This window comes from Calidris pugnax, unplaced genomic scaffold, assembly GCF_001431845.1.
Source record: "Calidris pugnax isolate Ruff unplaced genomic scaffold, ASM143184v1 scaffold20, whole genome shotgun sequence".
Classification (NCBI taxonomy): domain Eukaryota; kingdom Metazoa; phylum Chordata; class Aves; order Charadriiformes; family Scolopacidae; genus Calidris; species Calidris pugnax.
This window is the reverse complement of record NW_015094510.1, coordinates 28,614,714-28,641,580: the sequence shown is the minus strand read 5'-3', so window position 1 is coordinate 28,641,580 and position 26,867 is coordinate 28,614,714. Positions and strand designations below refer to the sequence as shown.

The 26,867-nt window shown below is 36.4% G+C and overlaps 1 protein-coding gene across 1 annotated transcript; it reads left to right on the top strand.

The window, feature by feature from the left end:
- Positions 1–26,867, top strand: CUL5 (cullin 5). Its single transcript, XM_014965997.1, has 18 exons — positions 1–107; positions 2,401–2,500; positions 3,828–4,004; positions 6,987–7,128; positions 8,134–8,279; positions 8,356–8,436; positions 9,656–9,749; positions 12,994–13,124; positions 13,905–14,012; positions 14,611–14,675; positions 16,855–16,987; positions 17,492–17,623; positions 18,274–18,397; positions 19,139–19,314; positions 19,434–19,595; positions 20,290–20,408; positions 21,710–21,833; positions 23,217–26,867. The coding sequence occupies exons 1-18, from the start codon at positions 37–39 to the stop codon at positions 23,409–23,411; spliced, it is 2,280 nt and encodes a 759-aa protein (XP_014821483.1). The 5' UTR covers positions 1–36; the 3' UTR covers positions 23,412–26,867.

Sequence of the window (26,867 nt, the reverse complement as noted above, 5' to 3'; positions counted from 1 at the left end):
AAAGGTTCACTTCAGTTTGAAGATAAATGGGATTTTATGCGCCCTATCGTTCTGAAACTTCTTCGTCAGGAGTCTGTCACAAAACAGCAATGGTTTGATCTCTTTTCGTAAGTAATTTTTTAGGAACTTATATCCTTCTGCATAATGGGAATACAGTTACAGTGCTACTTCTGATACAGAAGTCATGTTTGACACGGACTGTGTGCAGACCCAGAACAAAAGTACTAGTTTAAGTTGTATTAGGTGGTAAGTGCGTCTACATCACTGTAAGTGCGCAAAAGTAGAGTTTTGCTGAAATTCAGGTCTTTGCAAATAGGATGGAGAAAGAACAGCAGAGCTTTTGACTTAAGCTGATCATAGTAAACAAGTTTTGTACCTGCCCACAAACTTTTTATTAGAATTAGAGAGAAAATGTTGTTTACTGCTTTGGTGGTAAGTTCTTTTAAAGGCAGTTTGCTCAATGTTGCATTATTCTGATTTGAGTGGCTTTCTTCTAAAATAACTTAAGAATGCTACTGAAGTAACAGGATAACGCCAGTTTAACTGGTATAATTTGAATAGTTTTATACCCTAAGAATAATATATATAACATTTTTCAGACAGTGTTTGCATTATTGTACTTTCTAAAAACCCTGCCATTTTCCTTCTTCCAAAAAGCCCGAAGTTGCTTCCTGTCAGGTGATTGTTTTTCTTAAAATACATCATGTAACCTTTACCAAGGGAACATGGAAGTGAGTTACAGCAGATATATCAAAAGTATATCTAAAATAATCTTTGTCTCAACGCAGTTACTTTCCCTCAAATACAGTTCTATCTTAAATCTGAAGTCTCTCCTGTTTTTTAATATCTGTCACAGAAGTGTTTTTTATTTAAATGCAGCCTTGTTGCAGTCTGTATCTTTATTGCTCTTTTTCATGAGGATGGTGCAGTGATTCTTTTTACACCCATCTCACTGCACCTGTCACACTTTTCTGCCAACCAAAAGGGAAGGTAACCATGGTATAGTTGAGGTACAAATTCAGTTCTGAGTCATTGCTTTCATTTTTAATAACTAGTTCAATAATTCTGCATTGGTATTGAAACTTTCAATTTATTATTTTTCTTGTAGCTGAATTATTGAATAGAACTTAAGGAACTTGATGGTTAAATTAAGGATATTGAGGAAAAGGATCCCGCTCTCCTAGATTCCTATTTTTTGGACAGTGCTCTTTGTTAAGCTTTTTAATAAGAATTCAAAATCTGTAGGTGTCTTCTACCTGCCCTTTGAGTATAATTATCCAGTATTGCGTTTTTCACTACTGTCAGAACCAGCGGCATGTTAAATACAGTAACACCTTTTCTGCATGTGAGAGCTGTGTAAACCTCACAAGTTAGGCAGACCTGGAAATCCTGGGCCAGCACGTTAGACCTGTGTCAAAGGAACTTTTTATCTTTTAAGTTTTATCTTTTCAGTTAAACTAAAGAACATGTATTTGTATTGTACTGAAATAACAGTATTGATTTAATAGGAACAAAATCATACCTCTAGTTACTTTCCTGCAAAGGTGAGGCCTTGTTATTGAAAGGATTGAAAGAATCACCAGAGGAAGGTAATGAGTCAAAAAAAGGCTTGCTAGGCCACGTTTTATATGATGTATGGAGTTAGGAGTGTAACTTGCTTTATTTAGTCTTTAGTGTGAAAAGTAGGAATTGAGTTACGCTGGCTGGGCTGTCTGCTAGGAAAAACATGAATGTATTTGAATGTTGATTAAAATTCATGAATAGAATTTAGCTTTGTGATGCTGTTTGGTAGCTTTTCTGCAGTACAGTTTCACTTTAAAATGCTACCGCTGTCACGAAATATTTAAGTGATTTTATTAAACTAATTAAAATATCTTTTAAATTACCTGATGCCCCTTAGCTCAAATTTCTCACAAGGAAGGGTCCATTTCCTTTGTGGCACAAGGATGTTTGTAGTGCTTGGATTGTGGAACTGTGAGTGAAGGCTGCATGTTAATGAGAGTATTTTAGAATAATACGAGCTGAGTAGTAATGCTTGTACTGGCAAGTGATTTCTGTCTTAGTCAAAGAAAAGCTTTAAAAAAATGTCCTTAATGCAATATGGATTATTGAATAGACACTGAAAACAGAATTGGCTTCTACGTCGTCTTCTTGACCACAGTGTTTTCCTAGATGGGTTTCTATTGCTTGCATCCAAGACTTTCTTACAGCTTCAGTCTCTTTTCCAAACATGCTTTCTTGCATATGTCCCTGGGATCTAACGGTGTGTTGTTTGACAATGATAGATGGAAAGTGTATTAACTTCTTAGGCATACTTAAATTATTACCCTTTAAGCCTTGTATATTACAGCATTAAACTTTGAGTAGCTGTTACTAAAAGATGGATAAATTGTTTTGTAGAGATGTACATGCAGTTTGCTTATGGGATGATAAAGGTCCAGCAAAAATCCATCAGGCTCTGAAGGAAGACATCCTCGATTTTATTAAACAGGCACAAGCAGTAAGTCCTTAATGTTTCATAACTTCTATTTATATTGTTGGAAAAATAACCAAATAGTTCTGACTTTCATTGGATCTAAATGCATTGCTTTTTTGTTTGAAATTCTGTGACATTGTGGAGATCATAATTACCCCGAGAACTTCTATTGACAAAAAGAAGGCTTAGCCTTGAGCATTTGCCTTGGTTCATTGTGTTCTCACAGTGCTTGAAACTGGGGTGGGCAATGATTTTTCTGTTACATTAAAAAAAAAAAAAGCATTATTTTTGTTTATCCAGCGGTACTTATGGAATATTATTCCACTTTAAAACTTCTTGAGGCAAAATTTTGAATAAGAAATTACTCTCTGAATAAAAATTTTGTTTGTCTAGCTTCAGTGCTACACTGACATGTTCATGGATGGCTTTAAAATAAGCCCTGTGTGTGGCACACTAGAAATACCCGTGCTATCATGCTGTTAGCTGTCCAGTTTTATGGGCCTCCCCCAAATTGAATGAAGTTGTCAATAGATTAAAAGGAAATTTTTGTGTTTTTAAAATGTGTAGTGAAAGATGTTTTCTGTAATGAGAGATTTAAGAGAGGAGGTTAAAAAAATCCCATGACAAAGGCTTGGAAAGGAGAAAATTAAAGTCTATAAAATCTTTCTTTAGTGAAGAAATTTACACCACTAAGGCTTTGCTCAAAGGAAAATAGTTTCTTGTAGAGGCCATTGTATGACCAGGCATGTAAGTGTTGATGTTTAAGTTCCATCAGGTTGCTTGCTTACACGCCTAAGTGCTATTCTGAACTGAGGCCATGATATGGTCTGCGTTGGCTGTTGTTTGAGGGGCATCTTCTTAGGCATTATGATAGTCATTGTACAATGTAGCTCTAGTTTCCAGGCTTTCATAAGATGTATGTGTTTACTAGCTATCTGGGTCTAATGAAAGCTAAGTAAATGCCATTGAATTAAACTTTTCACTGTAAAGAATATAACATAGTCCTTACGGTTTTTTGGGTTTTTTTTAGATATGGTTGTACCAGTACATGCCTTTAGACCAAAGGTTTTAATCTTTTTGATTTGCAGATGGCTTAAAAGACAAAAATAATGATTCACTTGGAAAATTCTGACTACGTGTTTTCTGTTACCTTTCTTTACCCTTTAGAAATGCTCCATATGTCATGGGTTGATAACTATTTCTCGAATTAAATATGTAGACTTTCTTATTCTGATATATCTGTATATTTGCATTTTATATGGGGAGCTATTTTCAGTATAAGCAAAGCCCATCCATATTTTGTGCAGAAATTTATTTATAAATTACCTCTTCTTCTCCCCCCCGCCTCCAGAGAGTGCTGAGTCATCAAGATGATACAGCTTTACTGAAAGCATATATAGTGGAGTGGCGCAAGTTCTTCACACAGTGTGATATTTTGCCCAAGCCATTTTGTCAATTAGAGATTACTTTAATGGGCAAGCAGGGCAGCAACAAGAAGTCTAATGTAGAAGACAGTATTGTTCGAAAGGTAAGTGATAGGTATTAAGAGTTTTGTTACACACTGTTCTGCCTACAGTAACAGTACAGAAGGGATTCTGTAGCTGGAGATGAAATTGCCCCAATCATGTAATATGACGTACCACCACTTTGCTTCAGTGTGAGGGTCAGAACAACCCTGCAACTTTTTTTTTTTTTTTTCTCTCCATAATAGTTTTGCTTTGGCTGTTAACAGTTTTGTTCAGGTGATTAAAGCACTTTGTTGGGCTTTGGGTTTGTTTGGGTTGGGATTTTTTGTTTGGTTTGGTTTTCTCGTTTGTTTGTTTTTAATTAGACTTGAATGCTGGGGCAGAAGGCAGTTGTAAATTCACCTGCTGTTTCTATACTTAAGTAGCAGGTATACTGTTAAATATGACTGAGTAGTTTTTCTACCCCTAGTTTATTTCCCTAGCCCAAGATCTTAACTGGGGCACATCTCTGCATTTTATAAATGACCAATTAAATACTGTGATCTTAAGTTAAATATGGCTATTGATCTCTTAATTTCTTCTTTCTCCTCCAAACTGTCAGACATATCAATTGAAAAATTGGACATGTAGAGTCTTGTGCATATGATCGTTTTATTATTTCTTATCAAGGAAGTCTAGAGCTTTGAGTATGGAGGGCTCGGTGTTCTGAGCCCCGTGAATAATGGTCACTGAAATTACTTTAGTCTTTTATTCTAAAAAAAACGGAGCATGAGAGTTGTAAAGTGTTAAGTCCCTTATTTTAACGTCATTCGTTGTCCCCTTTCATTACAGAAAGTATCTGTAGGGAAATTAAATTTCTTTAGCAATCTTTCATTTGGTACTCAAGACAATTTTAACTGTCCCCTATGTCCAGGATGGGAAGAACAAAATAGTTCAAATGCCTTGCTTTGGGCAAGTTTGTTTTTTTCTTTGCCCTCCTGTTTTGACATCTGACCCTCTTGAAGAAAAGGAAGAGAGAACAGCAGCAAAGAGAGGAACCACCACCTCAAGTTACATTTTTTGCTTTCATTGTTTGTTGAAGAAAGCATGTGACCTTTTTAGGCTCTTCAAGATCTGGCAAACTTGAACTTCTAATTCTGCTGTATGCAGAAGGCAGAAGAACTAAGAAATGAAAGAAAAAACAAGGTGGAGTGGAGAAAGTAGTGAGGAGAACTGGTGTCTAACAATTCAGATTTTATTCAGGACTGAAGCTGATGGAGGTGTGTCTTACCTCTCGTAGGCAGTCCAGTTAGGGCCATCTCATGATTCATCAAAGCCCAGAGTCTCCAACTTCTCTTATTATTTTGTATTCACTGCTGAAGGTCACTTCCTGCTTCTGGCATTTGGTTTTCTTCAAATATCTCCATAAAACTTCATTGTCCGTAATGTCCAAAAGAAGCTTGACCATGGCAAAGCTATTAATGTGCCTGCCAGGTTGCTTGACATTATCTCACTGTTTTCTTCTCCATTTTTGACTTGTTTCAGCTTTTGTAAACCAAGTCTGTAATTGTACAGTGCAACCATAATGTATCGATAAAGTTAAAATTATGAAAAAAGTAATTGAGGAAGCATAACCAAATAAAGCTTTGCTTCTAAGAATGTTCCAGTGTTTTGAACTGTAATTCCCTTCCAGCACATATGATTTTGGTGTCAGAAATAGAAATTTAGCTGAAATTGAGAGTGAGTTATGGAGAAGAATAAAGGATGATAAACTTAAGTCTCTCAAAAGGATATGTGACTTTGATTAGGTGTTTGCTGTGTTAAAATCTAAACTTATAAGCAAGAATGGAAAAAGATCATCTAATCTTTACTATTAACTTTGCCATACAACTGTGTCAAGTTGTCCTAAGCTCGTTTTTTGATAAGCTTATTCACAATCATGAGGTACAGCGTGAATTGGTAAATTTTCAACTCGTTTTCCACTGCCAGTGTAGCCTGACAATTGACATGCTAAAATTACATACATAGCAGTTACTGTCAAGTTTGAAGATACTGTAAGTTTGAGCTCTCTTCTAAAGCAATTCAATGGCATGAATCTGAGAGAAAAAATAAAAATTTTCTTCTAAGCTTTGGCATAATTTCATTAGGTATTCAGTGGCACATAGAAAGAACCAGATCCAATGTCTAAGGGAAAAAAAAAAAAGACCACAGTAACTTGAATTCTAAGGCAAATTAAGATTTTTAAAAAACATATAGTGTACTTCGATTATTTACTGCTGAGCAGCTGCTTGAGTTTAGGTGGACAGAAGTGTGACCTGTCCTGCCAGTGAGCTTTTTTGTGTTGTTCAGCTGCAGCACGTTGGATCTGGTGATCAGTTGTAACACAACACATTTCCAGCAGTGTCAGTGGCAATTGCAAAAAACAAAAAAAAATTAGGAATAATCACATAGTGGAATAGAAAGGGACCCTTTGTGCGATGAGGATTTTATTAGGAGCCTTCATAACTAATTTTAAAACTTCGTAGTGCTTTTATGAGTCTTGGAGTTTTTTATAAATAATGTATGCATTACTTGCATGTTGAACCTCCACATTAGCTAAAACCATCTCTTTTTTTTTTTTTTTTTTAATATATAACTGTGGTGTTAATTGAGTTTTTGGTTTTGTTTAAGACAGAGCCTGCCAAATAGTGAACTATATTTGTATGTTTGGCTCTAAAGTACCACCTTGATATTGCAACTCCTGACGTTGCATTGCTCTAAAAGTTACTTAACTGATTACTGAGAATTGTAGAAATAATACAGAATTATAGAATTAATATCTGAATCTGATACTGCCTTCCCTTGCTGTCCCATTACATATATTAAGCTTAGAATGTAAACTAACTATTACTTCTATAACAAGTCCAGAGCAAGATCAAGTTCCAAGGTAACTGAACTGCTGTATGTAACCTGAAAATTACATTATAAATCACTTGATTTCTGTTTCTGATCTCCTGTATTTCTTTTGCACAAACTTAGGTCTGTATGTACCTTTCTGACTGTGTTTTTTTCTTCCCAATACACAGCTCATGCTAGATACGTGGAATGAATCTATATTTTCAAATATTAAAAATAGACTTCAGGACAGTGCAATGAAGCTAGTTCACGCTGAAAGACTAGGAGAAGCTTTCGACTCTCAGCTCGTTATTGGAGTTCGAGAATCATATGGTATGTCTTGTACAGACCAATCTATGTTGCCTCCTCACTTTAGTAAATAAATTTTCATCATATGAAGGTGACAGCTGTGGTGGTAGGATTTGCGTGATTATCTCAGCATTTTGTATTGATTTTTCTCCTTGTTGTTGATACGTGATACCAATTAAATTCCATTGAAAATCTTCTAAGTGATTTAGCTACATATCAGTTATTGTAAAGTCAGTGTTTTCAAAGAGCAAACTACTTTTTCACCTTTTAGGGTTGCAGATATAACTTCGTGCTCTTCTCTGTACTGTTTGATTCTTCAGACATTTTGAAGAAGAAAAGCTAAACAGGCTGCATCTAAGACTCCCAGTCTTCTTTTCAGATATGCGTATCTGAAACTTCTATGACGTTTCATCATTGCCTCTTCAAAGTTCTGCAGCCTGTTAAATTAAACGTGTGCCTAATGCTCTCAGATAGCTTTATTATAATTTTTTTAGTCCAATTCTATTTTTTATGCCTTTTTTAAAAGCATATTCCGTTTAGGGACTTAATTTATGTTTTTATTTCTCTGTAACTGTTGAGAGAGGAAGGTGGAAACTTTTTTCCGAATAGTGCAAAGCATTGTAGTAAGCTCACTGCCTCGATTGTTGTAAAACAGAAAAAAAACAATGCAAAAAAACCCCATAATATGAAGCAATTGGGATTCTAAGAAAAGCTGTTTTCTCAGGTGAAGTTTTCACTTTATTAGGCATTATGCTGAGGCTTTTTTTCTCTTTCCAATTTTGCAGTGCTATGTGTATTTCTGGTTACCATGTTTGCATGTCTAAAATTCTGGAGATAAGTATGCCGTTCTTTCCAGTTCCCTTTGGTTAATCTAGTTTTTGGAGCAAAGACTGGGCAATTTTGGTTATTAGGCATCTAAGTACATTTATAGGATATTTCAGATTGTTACTCGCTTTAATGAGATATGGTTAGTATTAGCCAAATAAGTTCACAAGAGTTGAGAATCAAGTTTGTACTTTTTCTTTGCAGTTAACCTGTGTTCTAATCCTGAAGATAAACTTCAGATATACCGGGATAACTTTGAAAAGGCATATTTGGATTCAACAGAGAGATTTTATAGAACACAGGCTCCTTCTTATTTACAGCAAAACGGTGTACAGAATTATATGAAATATGTAAGTAAAAATTCTGTTGTAGCTTTGTTTCGAAAGTGTTAGTACTTAAAATGATGGCTGTTCTACTTTTGCACAGGCAGATGCTAAACTAAAAGAAGAGGAGAAAAGAGCACTACGATATTTAGAAACCAGGCGTGAATGTAACTCTGTAGAAGCAGTAAGTATAATGTGTAGAGAAATGTGTTTTATATTTGTATAGTGTTATTACATAGCAATTTTGGTTTTTGTGTCTGTTACAGTATTATTTGGTAGCAGTAGACTGATATGAAACTCCTGATTTTATGTTTTAATCATCTATTCTGTTTTTTTCTAGCAAAAAATCTGTATTAATTCCTAATCTGGCAACTTAAAATTTCAACATGTTTTAATAGTAACTGTAGATCAAAAGCTCAGATTGAAGGGTAGGGTTTTCTTTTCAAGATGATTTTTTTTATTCTTTCATTTTGAGTAAGGTACGATTTTTTCCCTGTACTTAACAGTGGATGGCAATGATGTTTGAGAATAAGCTGCCCAGACTGGTAACCCTGGTAAAGAGTTTCTTAGTGCTCGTTTAGAATACCTGAAAGAGTTACAGTTCATTGCAATCAAAAGGAGCAATAGAAATTTCATTAAAACTATTCCAGATTTCCTCTTAGGCTGCTATGTGGCCATTTAATGTAAAGGATGTTTTTTCTTTTTTTCTTTCCCTTTCTCTCCCCTTGAGCAATATTTTACACAATTTAGATTTTGGCGGATGATTTGACCGCAATGAATAGTTCATAATTGTGTTGAAATTAGTTCAGGAAACAGTTAATTTTAAATAAATACCCCTTAAATCTGAATTTGCTGCAGTGGATCAAAATGTATTTTATGTCTTTTTTTAAGTTGTAAATCATTCATTTTGCACAGCTATAAACTGTAACCCGTATAAAGAGGCTGACAAAAGAGAGATGGTCCTGCCACGTACAAGCAGTTTCTCATCTAGATCTGGCCATAGTGGCTTGTTCAAGCCAACCAGCCTGGTCCAAATAGGGTATGCTGGAATGAGAACTATTCTTAGCTCTTGGATGTATGCTTGGAAACTAAGTAGGGTAGTTGGTGTTCCAAAAGCAATGGCTCCCTTGAGAGAAAAGAGGCGACAGAAATATTAAGCTCATTACTGGTTTGGAAGAGAGTTTACCACATTTACTAACCTACACATTTTTTAAAAATACGGTTTCCTGTATAAATTTTATTCAAGCTACACTTAGTTTTATGAATCAGTGCGTGAATTAATTATTTTATAGAGCACAGTTGTTGAGAAAAGGCTAGATTTTGTTTCCTGGCAAAATTGAGACAGATAAGACTTTGGTGTTCAGGTGGCTAAACGAGCTAATTCTGTGTTTAATATATTTCAGCTAATGGAGTGCTGCGTCAATGCTCTGGTGACATCTTTTAAAGAGACTATTTTAGCTGAATGCCAAGGCATGATCAAACGAAATGAAACAGAAAGTAAGTCAAGCTTCAAGAACAGTGCAGGATGAACTCAGCATCCACTGCATAAAAATAGATTTGTAGAGATATCAAATTACTGGTTTTAATAGATGGTGACAGTGTTTCGCAGATAAAGTGTTACGGAACGTAGGCAATTTTATGCCACAAAAATGACCATTGTTGGTTAGTATTTTTTTATATTGCTTTGGAAATCTGTATGTACAGTACCCTAATTTGAGTGACTGGACTGCTCTCAACTTACTTAAAAGAAAAGAATATTTTGTGCTCTGTTTTCTTTATTTTTCATACAACTTATTTTCCTCATGTCGACCAACTCTGGTAAAAGTTGCATGTGTCTTATTTTCTATGTGAATAGTTCGGGACAAACACTCCCCGTTAATTCCACCCCCACTATTCCTTTCCCCCTGAAAAAAAAGTGAAGCATCTCTTTACAAAGCTGCTTTTCTGAAAAGCAGGGAGACATTTTTCTTGCTCTGATTATTGGTGCAGGACCAATACGTCAGTGAACAAAATCTCTGCAAGTTTTTCATCTGGTTTTATAGCCAGTGTGTCACTCTGAGTATTGAGAGTTGGCTCTGCATGCCTTTTTTAAAGTTTTCAAAAGCTTTTTTAAACTCAAAAATCTTGTATTGGACCTTATGATAAATCAAACTAGGTAAGTCATTAAAATGTCATAATTCAAGTAGGGAAACTTGAAAAAAAGCGAAGCTGAAATCACCGGTTAATTATGGTTTTTCTTGAAGTCTCAGTATCCTGCAGCCAGGGAATATTTACTAATGTCTACATGAAATTTTCATTTCTATGCAAATGTGAAAACTGTTTTATGACTTAGAGCAGTGTAGAAAATACTCACTTCTAAAGCTAGCATTTCAGAAAATATTTGACCTTAAAACTATGTCATACTGATCTGTTCATCGAGCAGCGTGATTTCTGGCAGTAGTCCAGAGCTAAATCTAGAAAGCCACCAAACTTCTTACGAGTATATGTTACTGCCTTTGGGAGAATACAGGAGACTTATTTAAATGCAGAGCTTCAGAAGGGTTCTGTAGTATCCACAGCATCTTTCTTTAGAAACCTGCTGAAATATTCACACAGTCCTCTCTTTCCTTGTGGCTACGTCTGGCCCGTGATACTGCTTGGATGCAAAATACTTCCATTTAGTATATAACAAATCAAGCATCTCTTTCAGAACTTTTTTTTTTTTCTCCTAGGCCTACCTATGTTGTTTAAAATGTTTTAATGAAGGATGCAGGTGCAGATGATTAAAGATTTATTTAAAGACTGGAGCTATATATAGGAATATATACATCTGATAGTATCCTCTGCTGTACTTTGTTTATTCATGTGTCTTTCTGATAGTGTTCTCCCCAAAGAATTTAATGATGCTTTTGTTATTAAACAGCATCTGACAAAAAAAGGGCTAGGTTTTTTGGCTATGAGCTGGGCACTACTGTAAAATACTCTGTTACGTTAAGTACTACATATTTCCATGCCACGCAAAGGCAGGCATAATGTTTTCCAACTCAAAATAAAGATGTCATAACTTGCAAACTGTCTTCAGAATTGGCTTAGTGTGTTTTTGTTTGCTTATAGCGTTGGGGATGGGAGGCCTAAATTTTAAGTATTTCATAACAGAAAAGTAAACTTGGCTTTTATGAACACAAAATGGAAACACAAATTTTTTTTAAGTGCCCCAACAACTACAATATGGATTTCTTTACCTTTCAGTGTCATAATGTGTCCTGAGAGAAATTCAAGTGAAATGTTCTTTTTGGTTTTGTTATTTAGAAATCTGTCTTTGGAGAATCTGGGTTTTTTTCAGGGTTTAGGGAAGCACCTGAAGTCTTCCTTTGCCACTGTTTATTAGGAGAAACCACCGAATTTTTTTTTTCTTGAATTATTCATGTCATCACTAGTTTACAGAAAAACACCTGTGGAACCCTTTTTGTTTCCTTTTTTTTCTGCCATCTCTTTCTCCCTCTCATCCTTTTTCATAGATTAAAAGATCCAGTAAAGTTGAGTGAGGCTTTTGGACTTACCCTGTGTAAAACAGTCACTTACAGTACATATAAATTGCACTGAGAATACCTCTGATTCCTTTTTTTTTTTTTTTTGATCTAGTAGCATCACAAGTTCTTTTTATGATATGGTAGTTTCCATTCCTTAATCTGTATTGTTATGTTCTAAAATGATAACTTTTTTTCCTCTCTGTGCATTTCTTTTCTATTTGGTTCTGCAACAGTTGTTGGGATACAGAAGTTGATAATGTGTATTTCATCCTCAGTGGTGACAGGATTTTGCAGATGCTGCTGACAAAAGTATTGCAGAAGAGAAAACAAAGACAGGGCTTCCTGGCTTTTGTCCTCTTTCACAGTAAATACAGCATTGAGGAGCTAAGCAAACTTAGCTGTATTTTTCTATCAAAAAAAGAATTAGAGACCATGATCAGTTTGTTCTGCTTCATTAAGCAGAGTCCTTCACTGTGTTTAGTTCAATCTCTTTAGTCTCTCCAGACCAATCTAGTGGCCTTAATCCAGGTGTGGACAGCTTTGTGAAGAAGATTATTGATGCTTCAGTACCTTTTTTTTCTTTTGAAATAACTTCATAAGAAGTAGACAAATAAACCAACCATGTAAGTTCTTAAAAGTTTTTGAACTGGTAACTTTCAGAAGAACTAAATCAACTCTTTGGGAAAACAGAGAGGAAAAAAAACCCAACTGTTTACCTTAGTCACTTTTGGTTACTTCAGAATTTGGCATGCTTTTAATTAAAACAAAACATTGTAGATGGTATTGGAAGATACATAAAGACAGCTCTGTTTGGCTTTAATTAAAAAAAAAAATAATAACCTTGAATCCATACAATTTCCTGCATAAACTCCTGTAGGCTTCCAGCTGAAAGAGATCCATTTTTGCCAGGGATTTTAAGACTGGTATACTGAAAACCTGGACTTAATCCAAACTGCCATTGACTTTAAGGGTTTTTATTCAAGCTTGTGATATTATATGCATAAGGAAGTTTTATGGTGCAATAAATACCTCTTTTTGCCTTCAGAAGAATCTCCTTGTGGGACCAGAACTAGAACAGTATTCAAAACAATTTTTCTTTTAAGGGATGAATTGGAGTATCTGTTCCTTATATATTCAGTGTTCTACTTGAGATATCTCTAGCAGAAAGGCAGTATATTTGGGTTTTATACAAGTCTTTGACTGGTGGCTTTATCAGTGTTTGTATCTTTCAGAATTGCATTTAATGTTTTCGCTGATGGATAAAGTTCCGAATGGCATAGAGCCTATGCTAAAAGACTTGGAAGAACACATTGTTAGTGCTGGACTTGCAGATATGGTAGCAGCTGCTGAAACTATTACTACTGTAAGTGTACCATTTTTTGATAAAATAACAATGAAAAACAACTTCGCAGAAGTTATATACTCTCCAATTATGGGACATACATGTGAATGGAAATACTTCAGAAGGTTTTAATGTTTAAATATCAGATTTTGATCCACTGAAAGTTTTAAATGTCTTTTAAGATAATTTTTCATTCTTTAAGTTTTCATTTGTAGCTTTAAAATGTGAATCCAATTTGCAGAAAAGTTTATAAAGTGCGTGCATGGGCTGCTTAAATGGTAGGATTGTGTTAGCATCCTAATTCAAAAGATGTAGTCAATTTTCCCAGAATTCTAACTTCCTGATGAAATTTGAAATATATTTTCAGTCTAAGAATGGTTCTTCAGTGTGGAAACTAAAAGGTTTTTTTTTTCCCCTGTTCTTTTTCAGCTTTATATAATTTTTTTCTCTGGGTCTAAGAGGCCTGAGTATCTGCAGCAATTAGGATGTACCTTTTCTTAGTCCTTGAAACCTTTTTTTTTTTTTTAAATTTAGAAGTTGTTATTGTACAATATTTGAAAGTTTATGTTTTCTTTATATATGTGTGTGTGTTTGTATATTGGAAATACTATCCTAAAAGTCTGCGTTGAGGCTTATGTGCTGTAGAGCTCTTCAGTACAGAGAATAAAGATAAAACACTCATTCATAGTATGCAGGCTTCAGGATGTTACGTTATTACAGATTAGGAAATTACATGTAAGATCGCACTGAATCCTGTGCAGCCTCATTTTTTTAATTTGGTTTTTGCCTCTCCAACTTTAGGATTCTGAGAAATACGTAGAACAATTGCTCACACTATTTAATCGATTTAGTAAGTTGGTTAAAGAAGCTTTTCAAGATGATCCAAGATTTCTTACTGCAAGAGATAAGGTATGTATTTCTGTTTTCAGTTTAAGAATTGGTGTAATTCGTATTGTAGTGTCTCTGAAATCCTTGTGCCTGTTCACTGTTAAATCTAGAAGCTGCTGCTCTTACTCCAGTAAATATGCAGAATGAAATATTGATGTAACTTACTACCAATTACTGAGCTTTTCATTTGTGTTGTAGTCCTGCATAAAGTTGCATTTGTGTTTAGCTTTGTAATGCTGTAGAGCACATCAGATGATGATCTTTGTGTTGAGCACCTCTTCAGAAACATATTTAGGTTTAAAATTTACTATATATTTGGGTATAGTCTCATGACTTAAAAGTTGCAACCTGCTCCATAAAATCCCTTCCTAAGTTGCTGCTAAAAGAATAGTATGTTAATGGAAAAGAGGAAAATGTAAATGTCAGTTAATGGGAAATTGAGTCATAGCATTTGAACTCCCATGTTCAAGATCAAATCAACAAACTTTGGACTAATAAAAAAAAAATAGGATTAACTTAATGTTACAGTAATCTGTTTACTTTACAGTAAAGCCTTTGTGATTCATATGTTAAAGAGAAAAAGTGAGTGAAGCACTAATAATCTGTAATTATTTTTCAGGCTTACAAAGCAGTTGTGAATGATGCTACAATATTTAAACTTGAATTGCCATTGAAGCAAAAGGGGTAAGCCATATAAACTATGTGAATCAAGGTTTTTAAATTGTTAAAGATTGAGTTTCTCTTTTAAAATGTCTTTTTGAAAAGTAACGCTGTGTTCAGAAAGGCTTTGTATTCTTTGTATTATGGAATTTCAGATTGCTTTATCAACCTCTGGTAAGACACTCTTCACATGGCAGTGAATAGCAGCCTGCTTAAACTCAAATTTATTTGTAATTGCTGGGGTTCTGTTCTTTTATAGTAGAGTAATGAGTCAGTTTGTTAGCTGAATTTAATATTACCTTCCTGAGTTATTAATTCCAAAAACCTGAGCTGTATAACTCTGCTGCAACTTTAGTAGAAATCCGGGGGGAAACTGAGGCAGTAGCCTTTATGGGAATGAGCGTGGCTGATTAAGGTGTGACCACCCACAAGCAGTTTCCCACCTCCTCTCCTGCCAGCTGTGAGTGTGCCCTGGCTGGGTGCTACAGGGTCGTTTCAGTGCAGGATTAACAGGTTAGTTTAACCAACTTCCAGTAGATTAAGCAGACCTGTGTGACTCAAGAAGAAAAACCATGCTTACAGTACCCACCCTCTGAGCTTGGCCAAGAGAAAGTGGCAGTCAGTTAACTGATTGTTAACATTTAACATGTGATGCGCCGCTGAAGTAGGAATCTGTATAAATTTAGGTGGTTAGAATTGCTTATATATAGTTTGTAGTCTGATTTACTATGGAAACAAAGCTTCTGTAGCTGGGCTCCCAGCTTCCCTTTTCAGTTACTTCTCGTTAGGGGTGGGTAGGTACAAATATCTGTTTAGCATTCTGGTTCTGATTCTGTGTTTGGTTTTGGACTAATGGTAAGCCTGGGCAGGGATTAGCCTTACTTGTTTTATGTTATTGGAGGAACACCTTCACAAAAGACTTGATCCCTGCTTTGTCTGCTTCGTATAGATACAGGGAAGGTAGAGGAGTTCAGGTCTCTGTTAATGTTTTCATTTCCCCTTGGAGCATCCAAATCAATACCTCATTCAAGCTGTGTTTCGCTCCTAAAGATAAACCTGCCTAATGATTCCTTAGAAATCACCATGATAGCAATGATCTTCTGTTCAGCGTTCTTCTTCTCCAGCTCTTTCAGGTTGTCTACATATGCAGCTTGGTTTAAGTAAAATGAAACTGCATCCTGCTTAATTTGTGCTGTTAAATTCAGCATAAGAATATGAAATTTGGTAATTTTTCATTGCTGTCAGGATCTTAAAGACTCTTGCTTAGAAATACCTGGGAAAACATTGATTAAATAAGGATTCTGTCTTGTAATAATCAAAAGACTCATTGTCTGCTGTCACTTCAAGTGGTCTTTAGGAGGGGTGAAGACAGTAGCCTGCAAGCTGCTTCATGAGTTACAAAGGACAAGTTGTCTGTCTACAGTAGTTGATGAGAGGATGAGAGAAAGAGCAGGAACACTGGATTCCTGAGCACCCCCACAGCTTCTTACCTCCTGTCTTACACACTGCCATTATTTTGGGGCCTTGAGACTAGCGATCAAAGTGGTGCCATCTGACTCTAGAAGCAGGGATTGGTCCTTGACACTATTTTATTCACCAGTCTAGACATCAGTTCAGACACGAGTTATGCTTGTGTGCTTTCTGAAGAACCACAGTCTGTCCGCTGTGGCATATTCTTGTTTAACTTTAATCTGCTTTCAGTCTCCAAGCTGTTAGTCCGCTGTTCATACTGTTAGAAAATAGTTTTATCCTGTTACTATGGAATAGATGTGTCAGGTTTTGCCATCTGTGAAACACGGTGCAGGAGGCTGTTCCTGGGACTTTCATTACAGCATACTGACAAGTGAAACATTCACTGCAGCAGTTGTTCATTCTTTGCTGGAATATTTATTGCCATGCAATATTTAGTTGTTTCAAACTGTAGTTTCAGTGTAATCCTTCATTGTTAAGAGTTCTGAAATGAAAAGCAGTTGGAATGATCAAGCTGTAGAAGCTGTCTGAAAAAGTTTGTTAGTATTTATTCTTTCAAGGATAAAAGGGAGTTATCCCTATTTTTTCATTAGTTTAACAAGGGTACGAATTCACCACCAGGATCCTTGCCAAGGGGATCAGGAAAGAGTGGTCTGTCTTGTTAACAGTGTGGCTACTCCAGAATTGCAGGATTCTGTACAATTTGAAAATACATTGTTCTTCTTTTATTTAGTGTTGGATTGAAAACACAGCCTGAATCCAAGTGCCCTGAGCTTCTTGCTAATTACTGTGACATGTTGCTAAGAAAAACACCACTAAGCAAAAAACTAACCTCTGAAGAAATCGAAGCAAAGCTTAAAGAAGTGGTATGTTTTTGCTTTCTACTTCTCGATTATTCTGAAGAATGAATTTGGGTCAAGGCATTGATCTTCAAAAACAGTTATGTAAGGTGTAATAAGAGGGAAAAGATGGTATTATGTCATCCAGTGTGTGTGTGTGTGTGTTTAATTCTTGTAAACCATACAGTGTTTCATGTTTCTGTGTCATTTCACAAAATTAGTACACTAAATTAATGATTGTATCACCATGATGTATTACAGTAATGAATGTTAGTCTAGAAAATAATGCAGAAGACTTAAATACCAGTGTCAATGTCTTTTCTGATTTAAGAGAAGTTTCCTAATGGTTGACAAATTAAGACATTGGAGGTGCAATAGCTGATGCCTGTGACAGCATTAAGCCAGGTGCTCCTAAGGCAATGACAAGTAGCCTTTTTCTACTTCATAACCTACAGTGGCATTAGATCAGCATTCAAAGACTTGTCTGATTGACAGTGCAAATAAATTTATTAAAATCTACTTTTTTGACAGCTTCTGGTACTTAAATATGTGCAGAATAAAGATGTTTTCATGCGATATCACAAAGCTCACTTAACAAGACGCCTGATATTAGATATATCAGCTGATAGTGAAATTGAGGAGAATATGGTGGAATGGCTCAGAGTAAGTAGCCTGACATCTTTCTTTCTTTGGTTGTGCCTCTTGCTTGTGGTATCAATTCCCACTCAAACTTAGATATCCTTCTTGAGGAGTTCTGTCTTAAATTGCAGGCCAGTTGGGGCATTTTATACTTCTGTTTTATTTCAGTACTTTGTGCAAGTAAAACAGTTTCGCTCCTTTTTAAGAGAAATGTTGATCCTAGTCGTGGTGGTTCTAGATCTTAAAATATTTCACATATGATTATCTGAAGGCTTCATATATTCCATATGCAAATGAACAAAATGCAGTGTACTTGTTTAGTTGTGTAACTAATTTGAGATGTGCTCTAATTGTAAAATGTTGTGTAGAATAGAATATTATTTGCATGCCTTAAACATTCCTTCACATCTCAGAATTCACTCTTTCCTTAATGCATGCATATGTTCTTCGGCACTTGGATTTCTTTAAAACAATCATCATAAGCCTTTAAGGGGTAACCACTTATGATCCATGCAAAAAACCTTTCTATTGCTTTGCAGATTAACTGTTACTGTAAAGTGATAATACCTGTGTATTTTAATGCTTTTCATTTTTTTGAGTTTATTATTTTAAAAATAAAGCTTTTTGTTCATAGTTGTCTATGTCATAGTTTAGTGTTCTGTTTGTTTCTACAGGAAGTAGGAATGCCAGCAGACTATGTAAACAAGCTGGCTAGAATGTTCCAGGATATCAAAGTGTCTGAGGACTTGAACCAGGCCTTCAAAGAAATGCACAAAAATAATAAACTTGCTTTACCAGGTATTGTTTTCAAATTATTTGCTATTTTTCATTTCTCTTAGTGAGAAGTAATTCTCTTGACTCTTGAGCTAAAAATTATGAATGTAGTCTTCAGGGTACTGTTACCCCTAGACTGGAAGTGTCTGTAGGCTCTGCTTGCTCTTACAGCTGACACTGCAGCTGTATTGTTCTGTAAGTTGATGTGGGTTTTCATTGTGAGCAATCTTGGAGATACAGACTCCCTGGTCTCGCAGTTCAGTTCCAAGCAGGGGCTTGAATCAGTATCAACCAGGTGAATGCCTGAACTACCCCCTTCTTTTATGCCCTCATCCTTTTTTGTGAGTGCTTCATGCTGTGCTCCTCCTCTGTCTGCCAGCAGGAGAGCTGGATGCACGCTATGAAGAGCTTAAATCACATTTCTGAGATTAAATTTCACTGATGAGAGAGGCTGAGGAACATCCAGTTTTGGACCTGCTGCTGCTGAAAACCCTTGAGCAGTGCTTACAAGCATCAGCTCTAATGCTGCACTAGGGCTTAAGGAGCTCTGCAGAGGCAAGCCAAAAAAACCAGATTTCAATCAGTGTTGCTGGCAGAAAGCCAGCGGTGCAGAAATAGAGTACCTTAATGTTTAAGTAGATAGACACCATGCTACTTTCTGAAAATTCAGTCCTCCGTAATTGTATTTAGAGTAGGGAAAACAATGCATTTTGTTTATCTATCTGTTTTACCTGGAAATTCATATAATTCAATATTGTTTTACAGCTGACTCTGTGAATATTAAAATTCTAAATGCTGGCGCCTGGTCCCGAAGTTCTGAAAAAGTGTTTGTCTCGCTGCCCACGGAATTAGAAGATCTCATCCCAGAAGTTGAAGAATTCTATAAAAAGAATCACAGTGGTAGAAAACTGCACTGGCACCACCTCATGTCCAATGGAATTGTGAGTGTAGAGGTTTCAGTGTATCAATCTTAATGACTGCACTTTCTGCGTATTTATAGTAGTTTAAAAAGTTTGTGATACAGAAGGACTCACCTGTAAAATTGTCATTCTTTTCACAGATAACGTTTAAGAATGAGGTTGGCCAGTATGACTTGGAGGTAACAACATTTCAGTTAGCTGTGCTGTTTGCGTGGAACCAAAGACCTAGAGAGAAGATCAGCTTTGAAAATCTTAAACTGGCAACTGAACTCCCTGATGCAGAACTTAGGAGGACTTTATGGGTATTTCCCTTTCTCTTGAAACAGATTTCTTCTTGATTTTTGTGCTCTGAAATACTGGATTAGTATTTTTAAAGCGCTGTCAGATAACACTTTGAAATACAAACACCTTTCTTGCTAATTAATCAGTTGTAATGCTGGCTCCTTGCACTACTGTTGAGCTCACACTGCCTTTGCATTAACACATTGTCTCTACCCAGTATTATTTAACTTAAGCTTTTGGAAACAGCAAGACCTTTTTGACCATATGCTGTCTAAGGCACACAATTACGATTGTGGTTTGTGGGGTGGGACACATCTAATTCTAGAAAATCAGTGACACCTGATAAATATATGTTGCTTAAAAATCACTTGAGTGTTTGCTCTATCAGACTTTTAATTATTTAGCTCAAGAATAAAGAGAGAAATCATGTAAATCAGACTTAACACTGCTGCTGTAACTGTGAGTTCCTGTATTTTACTTCTCTGTATGATTTTACTTATGCTAACCTATTTCAGAAGGAGATTTGGTAAACTGTGTCCCTTCTCTGCTTTTACTAGTTTCTTCGTGTTGCCCTCTTAGCAGCTCCCAACAAGCCTATGTGGTTCCCTCACTACAGTCTGCGCAACAATGAACTATGTTCTTAAAAAGTAATTGTTTCCATTTAGAAAGTCTGGTGTTTTATTTTCATTCTTTCCCCTTCCCTTTTCTCTGTAGTCTCTTGTAGCATTTCCAAAGCTGAAACGTCAGGTTTTATTGTATGAACCTCAAGTCAATTCACCCAAAGACTTTACAGAAGGAACCCTCTTCTCGGTGAACCAGGAGTTCAGTTTAATGTAAGATGATGTTTGAAAAGTAAAATAACAATGTACTATTTTATAATTAAAGGAATTCACTTTAAGTTAACCTTGAAAGTTTTCAGGATTGATCTAGACACGTACTTTGCTGCCCTGTTTTCACCTGAGTTTTGTGACAGTTGTGCTTCAAGGAGGTGGTTGGACTAGATGACCTCCAGTAGCCCCTTCAGACAAATGTTTCTGTGATTCCGATTTCTGTGAAATTAAATTACTTGAACAGCTAGGGATGAGGTGCAAAACTGGAAGCTTTGTCTTCCTGTTACAGTTGAGCCCATGAATTTTCATATGGGAATAACAGCATGTGAGCAGAGCACTAGTGCTGTATTGATTATATTGATCATTGCACACAGTTTCAAAAGCAGACTGATAAGTTGAAAAAGGAAGTGAAACTCCTTAATAATATGATGTCCCAAGCCAGGATTCTTGGTATGTGGCTTTCACCAGAGAGGACTGTCTATTTCAGTGAGAGTTGCAGTGCTCTTTTACTGATGCTTTGAAATCCTTCAGAGCATAAGATGATATAAAGAGAGAATATCTAAATGGCGCATACCACCATTCAGCATGTCTGTCTGGTTTTTGCCTCTCTATTATCAATGACTATGGTTAGAACTGGCTCCTTGCTGTAACCTCAGGTTCTGGGCCTCATTATTAGTAGCAGCTGGACATCTGGATCTGTGGGGAGTGAGAGAGAGGGGAGGCAAATCTGCTTTCCCCGGGGCTTAGTTTCTTGCCCCATGATGTTTGTTCCTGTCATCAGGATCACAAGCTTTGGGAAGTGATGAGGGGACATGGCAGAAGAGACAGGCTGTACAGCAAGTTTGTGGGCGACCACTGAAGAATGCCATCAGCTTTTTGCTATGTTGGTTACAATAGTTGTTATTTGTCCTTTTTATTTTGCTAGACAGACAGTTCTTCTGATGAGAAATGAATTAGTCCCATTTCCTGAACTTTGTTGTAAAAACTTCTTCCAAAGATCCCTATGTTTATATAATTGAAGTGAAGTATTTCTCTGGAATTTTGTTCTTTAAAATAGTACTTGGTAACTTTTCAACTTTGGACACTCACTTTCAGCTGATGTATTTTTTGTATTGCTGGTATATTCAGGTTTTATTGGCACTGAGGTTTGATTTGTCAGCCAGCAATCTCACTGCAGCAGTGCTAATAGCCTATAAATATCTGATATGTTATGGTACTCCTTGCTGCTGTAATTTGAGTTTAATAGGTATTCCTTAATTGAGAATGCATTTTGTGCTTATTTTCATACAATACAACTTTTTCAGAAAAAACGCTAAAGTTCAAAAAAGGGGCAAGATAAATTTGATTGGTCGATTGCAACTTACTACAGAGAGAATGCGGGAAGAGGAGAATGAAGGAATAGTCCAGCTAAGAATATTACGAACACAGGCAAGTAAACTGCTGCAGGAATGTAACATTACCATTTCCTTTGTTGTATTGTGACTGCTGCCTACTGTCCGCACGGGGATGTTGCTGTATGAAAGGAATGCTTTTGAATCCCTGTGGAACATACTTTTGCTGTTGGGCTTAGATCCTTTATGAATGCTGGATTTTGCATATGTGTTTGTGCACCTGTAGTTACCAGCCTCCTGTTCTGAGGTACCAGGTTATCGTTTTTAAAGAGGACAAAGCAGATATTAAGCAAGCGGTGAAGGCGTAACTGTGTACTGGTGGGTGGCAGCAGATGGTACAGTTGACTGTCGAGCCACCAACATGAACAAACAATATTGTTGAGCTTGAGATCTCTTTGACTACTCTGAAGACAGTGGAGTCATCGCAGAGATGGGATCACGCTCTAGTAATAGCAGTATGACTTTTTGAGAGGCCTCTCTAGAAGAGAAAGTTTGTGAGGGTAGTGGAGCACTGGAACAGGTTGCCCAGGGAGGTGGTTGAGGCCCCTTCCCTGGAGATATTCAAGGTGAGGCTCGATGAGGCCCTGGGCAATCTGGTCTAGTTGGAGGTGTCCCTGCTGACTGTGGGGAGGTCGGACTTAGATGACCTTTGGAGGTCCCTCCCGGCCTGGGCAATTCTATGATTCTATGATTCTGTGTTTCTAAGTACATCTTAGGTGTACAAACTGCTGCTTCCTACTCTGTCATTGGTTTGTCCTTCAGTCAGGTATTCATGTCAGATCTTTTGAGCTGACAATTCTAAGAAAAATTTGATTTTTTTCTGGCATCAGAGATCACTACCTGCAGTGGAGTCTCAAAAATCCCGTCTTCACATTGCAGGTCTCTTGTCAGTCGCTTTAGATTCCAGGCCATGCACACTGAGAATTGTACCTGTCCGAATGTCTTGGCCACGCTGCCAACAGAAGGATTGATGCCTGGTTGTGTTTATGAAATGAGAACTCCTTGTGAGTTCCAATTTGACTTTAAGTTTACATTTCATGAGGTATTCACAAGGTGTATCACAAGTCACCCTCCAAATGGTGACTTCTGCTTAGAGAGTGAATTAGTGAGTGTTTAGTGAGTAATTCACACTCTAGAGACAAGACTTAACTGCAGATTCTCCTTTGACTGGACCTACCTTGTATCTCTTGCATCATGCCAGTGCTTCATTCTTTTCCTTTATTTCTTTGTAAAAGCAATTCAGTATCTACTTAGGGTAAGAGACGCAGCATATATCTGATTTTTGAGGAAAAACACAGGTTTCCTTGCTGTCTCGCCTATTTATGCTGTGGAAGGAGCCCCCTATTCATACTGTGTTCACTTTATCGCTTCACCCAGGAATTTCAAAAAAATTAGTATTTTTTCTCTTGTCTCTCACCAGGAGGCTATCATCCAAATAATGAAAATGCGGAAGAAAATTACTAATGCCCAGCTTCAGACTGAACTCGTAGAAATATTGAAAAACATGTTCTTGCCACAAAAGAAAATGATAAAAGAGCAAATCGAATGGCTTATAGAGCACAAATATATCAGAAGAGATGAGTCGGATATCAACACCTTCATATATATGGCATAATTGAAGGACTCTGCGGGATGCTGAGGTCAGCCGTGGAAGGGTGCTTGGACAGACAGCTGCAACAGTCTGTGCTGCAGAAGGACTTGTTTGGACTTTCGTTACATATTAAAATCCCTGCCTTACCTTACAGAGGACTATATTTTGCCAATCTCATTCAGCTAGCATGATGGCATTCCCTTCATGTTGCACACTTTTAACAGCATGCTGTTTTGTGGGAAACTTGCATTCATGAAGAGCCCATTGTGAACTTTTTAAAGTAGATTTGATTTACACCCACCAGGAAGAATACAGGTTTGGGTTTTTAGTTGACCAGTACTTGCACAAGGAAAAAATATTCAAATATTCATGCACTGAGGAACTGCTATTAGTTTTGTTTTGGGTTTGGGTTGTTTTGTTGGTTTTTTTTTTTTTAATGCAATTAGGACTAGAAGTAGCACTTTCACTTTTGTGTTTTGGATCAACAGTGATGTACTGTCCACCTTTGATCCTTTTTATGTAATAACATTTGAGAGACACAAACACATGCATCACAACTGATATGTATTTGTTACAGTTAAAACCTGTTGGCTAGAGCAGTGCTTCAATCTAGTAACTGGATTTTAATAATTGACACATAAGTGACACAAAAGTAATTCCAAGTCATGGGTGGTATTTTTCCTTAAGCAAGAGATCATTGTTTTTAAATTGTTTGCTGTAAACCAGTGGATATGCATTATTTGTTACCTTATTTGGACGGATGATTTGCTACAATCCTTTTTGAGAAGGTAAAGCTTTCTTGAATGATACTTCACTCTAAAAGCAGTTTTCATGCGTGGGTCTGTTATACCGAACAGAAATATTAAGTGTATTTCCTTGTACATTTAATATTTGTATTCCAAATATTTAAATATGTCTACATATATCTGAACACATTAAAGAGTAATTGATGCACAACTCCCCCAGGAAGAAAATAACACTTGAAGATCCCTGTACTAATTCCTCATAGGTAATTTTATATATACGTGCAAGGTTAATCCAATTGGACTGGCTTGTTGCTTAGAAATCAACATCTTTATATGAAAAACAAACCCTCTGCTTTTTATTTTGAAACTGGCAGGGTAGGAAATACAATTCTAATGAAAATGGTAAAAAGCTAAGGAAAAAATACCTTGTTTAATGTATGCAGAGAGAGTGCCAAATATACATCAGGAATTTCAACTTTTTAATGTTACCTCTTCTGTTTTCAATCATCTTAAGTAGTTGTTTGGCACTGCCTGCCTCTCTGCTGCTCTGAAATGTCCCAGCATGTACTGGACTGGTAACATGAATCACTGGAGCAGAGTGCCTGTCTTGGGACAAAAGGTAAGTTGCGCTTTACTCAGTTCTGTATGAATATTCTGCTATGAATCGCAAGTGTGCGGATTTTTTAATTAACTGGTTCAAGTACAACATCTAAAGGTCTCATCTTCTTTGATGATTGCAAGAGGGAAGAGGATACAATTAACTTTAGTCAAAAAGGAAAACCTTCCAGTAAGTAAGAGGAGTTTTGCTTTCACATGGTTGCAGTAAAGTATGAAGTCAGAGTGGTTTAAAAGCGGACTCTGCAAGAATGGCTGTTTGCATCCTTAACCAGGCTGCATGCTCCGTTACTAACGCCAATGCCAGTGTGACTGCCTGACAGCAGCGTGTGCTTGGACTTCTGTTTGATCAAGAAATTTTTGGTAGTGAGGGTTTCGTGAACAAGAGACAGAGAGAAATCGAGACGTTGCTAATTACAATTGATTGAAGTCCCACAGCTTATGTTCCATGCTTTTATTGATACTCAAAAGTAGATGCTGTTTAAAAATATTGCATCTCTTATGTTGGCCCTGTGGTGTTGCAATTCAGAATCAAAAGCAAGTGGTGCTCTGTGTAGTTAACCAGTACAACTATTTGAACGTTAGAAAACAAAACTCTAATAAAAACCTTTGTGCTGCGAGACTTTTCAGTCTTTGTAACTTAAAAGTAATAAACGCTCACTTGGGATAATTGGGGAAAAACGCAACAGTCTGAGCACACTCTTTTCAACGTTAAAAAATTCCAGCCCTTAACCAGAGAAGTACAGATGTGAAACTGTCACACAGAAAGAGCTGCAAAGGGAGTAATGCTGATTTTGAAGCCATTGATTCAGATTTGAGAGAGACGTTTAAGTGACTGCATCTCAGATACAGCTGTTCAGGAAGCTGGAGCAGAAAGGAACAGGTTGCTAAAAGGGACTGCACATTCCCTCAACTAAAAAATATAAAATAATACGACCTACATATTATATATATATTTCTGAACACCTGGGATGCAGAAATGTAATTGGTAATGTGCCTATGACATGGTCATTTTTCTTTAAATATATACCGGAAATTGATGTCGGGTTTTTTATTAAATCTGAGACTCACACCAGCAAATTTGTTCAAGATGCAGAATCATGTTTAGCATCCTTCATCAGGTCACTTTCACCAGTATGCACTTAAAACTAGTATCACCTGGGGCACAGGGAGATACCTGGGGTAAACTGTTGTTTTGGGCAGAGTTCAGATCTAAATGAAAATGAACTATTCTTCACTTGCAATATGGCAACGACGCACTTTTAAGGCTGCAGTTTTTAGCTATGAATATAGATGTCCAAAGACCTACCTTAAAGAGGTGCTGCATCTGAAAAACATGTTGCCACACATACTGCCACGGTGAATAGCTACGGAAAGAAATCTGGTGTAGAAGGGCAGGGGCGGGGGGGAATCACTCTTAATAGGTTTAATTAAAAAATACTGTTAAAACATTCTCTGTCCCAACAACTTGATGAGGATCTCAGTTTCAATTCTGAAGTCTTCCATTTTCCTCTTTCCACAGTTGGTGTCCTCTAGCTTCTATTTTTACTCATCTCTCTTTTCGTTTGCTATGATTGTAATGCAATTACATTTCCAAAAGACAATGTGACTTTCTCGTTTTCACCTTTTTAAACTTAGTATAAATGTTCTGAATGTTAACATGTTGCATTTATTTGCATCGGGATGCCATTGTCCTGTAAAGTGCAAATTTTAAAAATACAATTGGCAAAAAGATTTGATAGTTTTACAGAAAGATTTGCTATCTTAAACTCAAAACTGTTTTCTATTTTCATCCAAATGACTGGGATGCTATCTTTGTAATTCTTTGAGGTCATATTTGTGAAATAAACAATACATGAAAGCTTTCCTCACGTTATATGTAGTCTGGAGTGTTGAGCAAACTTGAGTTCCTGAGTTGTAATATCTATCTACGTATGGTATTTACAATTTTGAATGTGTGCCACTACCAAGATAATAATGCTGTACAATTTTGAATGGTGGTAGTTTCTGTATGGCAGTCCAGCTGAACTATTTTGATGTACTGCTTAATTTTTGAATTTTATTTTTTAAGTTGTATAATTTATTTTCTTGCAAAATAAAAATGTAATATAAAAGACTA